At 52.3% G+C, this 3,191-nt stretch overlaps 1 protein-coding gene across 1 annotated transcript; it reads right to left on the bottom strand.

Annotated features, from left to right (window-relative positions):
* Positions 1-553: 553 nt before the first annotated feature.
* On the bottom strand, positions 554-1,879 carry LOC139466010 (polycystin-1-like protein 3). The gene has a single exon (XM_071248024.1). The coding sequence runs from the start codon at positions 1,877-1,879 to the stop codon at positions 554-556; it is 1,326 nt and encodes a 441-aa protein (XP_071104125.1).
* Between the last annotated feature and the right edge of the window lie 1,312 nt (positions 1,880-3,191).

The following is a 3,191-nucleotide window of genomic DNA, read 5'->3' as shown; positions in this document are numbered from 1 at the left end:
CCCAACATGACTCCACTGTGATTAAGTGAGGTGGGGGATGGTGTGTCTGTAGGCAGTCATATTGGGTGGGGAGGGGATGGTGTGTCTGGAGACTGTCATATTGGGTGGGGAGGGGATGGTGTGTCTGGAGACTGTCATATTGGATGGGAAGGGGATGGTGTGTCTGGAGACAGTCACATTGGGTGGGGAGGGGATGGTGTGTCTGGAGACAGTCACGTGGGGGAGGAGATGGTGTGTCTGGAGACAGTCACATGGGGGAGGGGATGGTGTGTCTGGAAATAGTCATATTGGGTGGGGAGGGGATGGTGTGTCTGAAGACAGTCACATAGGGTAGGGAGGGGATGGTGTGTCTGTTGGCAGCCACATTGGGCGGGGAGGGTATGGTGTGTCTGGAGACAGTCGCATTGGGTGGGGAGGGGATGGTGTGTCTGGAGACAGTCACGTGGGGGAGGGGATGGTGTGTCTGGAGACAGTCACATTGGGTGGGGAGGGGGATGGTGTGTCTGGAGACAGTCACATTGGGTGGGGGAGGGGATGGTGTGTCTGGAGACAGTCACATGGGGGAGGGGATGGTGTGTCTGGAGACAGTCACATTGGGTGGGGAGAGGATGGTGTGTCTGGAGACGGTCACATAGGGTAGGGAGGGTATGGTGTGTCTGTAGGCAGTCACATTGGGCGGGAAGGGAATGGTGTGTCTGGAGACAGTCACATACGGTGGGGAGGGGATGGTGTGTCTGTAGGCAGTCACATAGGGTAGGGAGGGGATGGTGAGTCTGGAGACAGTCACATAGGGTAGGGAGGGGATGGTGTGTCTGTAGGCAGTCACATAGGGTAGGGAGGGGATGGCGTGTCTGTAGGCAGTCACATAGGGTAGGGAGGGGATGGTGTGTCTGTAGGCAGTCACATAGGGTAGGGAGGGGATGGTGTGTCTGGAGACAGTCACATAGGGTAGGGAGGGGATGGTGTGTCTGGAGACAGTCATATTGGGTGGGGTGGGAATGGTGTGTCTGGAGACAGTCATATTGGGTGGGGAGGGGATGGTGAGTCTGGAGACAGTCATATAGGTTTGGGAGGGGATGGTGAGTCTGGAGACAGTCACATAGGGTGGGGAGGGGATGGTGTGTCTGGAGACAGTCACATAGGGTAGGGAGGGGATGGTGTGTCTGGAGACAGTCATATTGGGTGGGGTGGGGATGGTGTGTCTGGAGACAGTCATATTGGGTGGGGAGGGGATGGTGAGTCTGGAGACAGTCATATAGGGTGGGGAGGGGATGGTGAGTCTGGAGACAGTCATATAGGGTGGGGAGGGGATGGTGTGTCTGGAGACAGTCATATAGGGTAGGGAGGGGATGGTGAGTCTGGAGACAGTCATATTGGGTGGGGAGGTGATAGTGTGTCTGTAGGCAGTCACATAGGGTAGGGAGCGGATGGTGTGTCTGTAGGCAGTCACATTGGGTGGGGTGGGGATGGTGTGTCTGGAAAGAGTCATATTGGGTGGGGAGGGGATGGTGAGTCTGGAGACAGTCATATAGGGTGGGGAGGGGATGGTGTGTCTGTAGGCAGTCACATTGGGCAGGAAGGGGATGGTGTGTCTGTTGGCAGTCACATTGGGCAGGAAGGGGATGGTGTGTCTGTAGGCAGTCATATTGGGTGGGGAGGGGATGGTGAGTCTGGAGACAGTCATATAGGGTGGGGAGGGGATGGTGTGTCTGGAGACAGTCATATTGGGTGGGGAGGGGATGGTGAGTCTGGAGACAGTCATATTGGGTGGGGAGGGGATGGTGAGTCTGGAGACAGTCATATTGGGTGGGGAGGGGATGGTGTGTCTGTAGGCAACCATATTGGGTGGGGAAGGGATGGTGTGTCTGTAGGCAGCCATATTGGGTTGGGAGGGGATGGTGTGTCTGGAGACGGTCACATAGGGGAGGGGATGGTGTGTCTGTAGGCAGTCACATTGGGGAGGGGATGGTGTGTCTGGAGACAGTCACATAGGGTGGGGATTGTGTCTGTAGGCAGTCACATTGGGGAGGGTATGGTGTGTTTGGAGACGGTCACATAGGGGAGGGGATGGTGTGTCTGTAGGCAGTCACATTGGGGAGGGGATGGTGTGTCTGGAGACAGTCACATAGGGTGGGGATTGTGTCTGTAGGCAGTCACATTGGGGAGGGGATGGTGTGTTTGGAGACAGTCATATTGGGTGGGGAGGGGATGGTGTGTCTGTAGGCAGCCTATTTGGGTGGGGAGGGGATGGTGTGTTTGGAGACAGTCATATTAGGTGGGGATGGGATGGTGTGTCTGTAGGCATGTCTGGGCTTATAAACACCCTTTACTGTCTGAGCTCATGGATACCCTTTACTGTCTGAACAAGAGGATACCCTTTACTGTCTGAGCCAGTGGACATCCTTTACTGTCTGAGCCAGTGTATACCCTTTACTGTCTGGGCCAGTGGATTTTCATTACTGTCTGAGCAAGTGGATTTTCTTTACTGTCTGACCAGTGGATACCCTTTACCGTCTGAACCAGTGGATACCCTTTACTGTCTGGGCGAGTGGACATCCTTTACTGTCTGAACAAGTGTAAACTCTTTACTTTCTGAGGAAGTGTATACCTGTAGATACTGTTTACCGTCTCATTAGTGGACACTCTTTACTGTCTGAGCCTGTGAACATCCTTTACTGTCTGAGCCTGTGGACATCCTTTACTGTCTGAGCCAGTGGATACCCTTTACTGTCTGAACCAGTGGATACCCTTTACTGTCTGAGCCAGTGGATACCCTTTACTGTCTGAACCAGTGGACATCCTTTACTGTCTGAGCCAGTGGATACCCTTTACTGTCTGAACCAGTGGATACCCTTTACTGTCTGAGCCAGTGGATACCCTTTACTGTCTGAACCAGTGGATACCCTTTACTGTTTGAGCAACTGGATTCCCTTTACTATCAGTGCCTTCCTTAGAGCCTATTTTGGCATCATTTACTGTCCGAGCATGAGGCACCCTTTACAGTTCTTTGTCTCAAGAATATATCTGAGGCTTATGTTAATAACTTTTTCATTATTATCTACATTCATGAACATGCAATAGTAGGATCTATCATAGACAGAAAATATGCCACAGGTTTAAAAAATAACTTGACATCAATATGATTTCTACATATAATAAATATATGTGTATCATCTAAATTCTCCATAAAG

This window comes from Haliotis cracherodii, unplaced genomic scaffold, assembly GCF_022045235.1.
Source record: "Haliotis cracherodii isolate W230 unplaced genomic scaffold, xgHalCrac1.p SCAF_18, whole genome shotgun sequence".
NCBI classification, from domain to species: domain Eukaryota; kingdom Metazoa; phylum Mollusca; class Gastropoda; order Lepetellida; family Haliotidae; genus Haliotis; species Haliotis cracherodii.
This window is presented reverse-complemented; position numbering and strand designations above follow the sequence as displayed.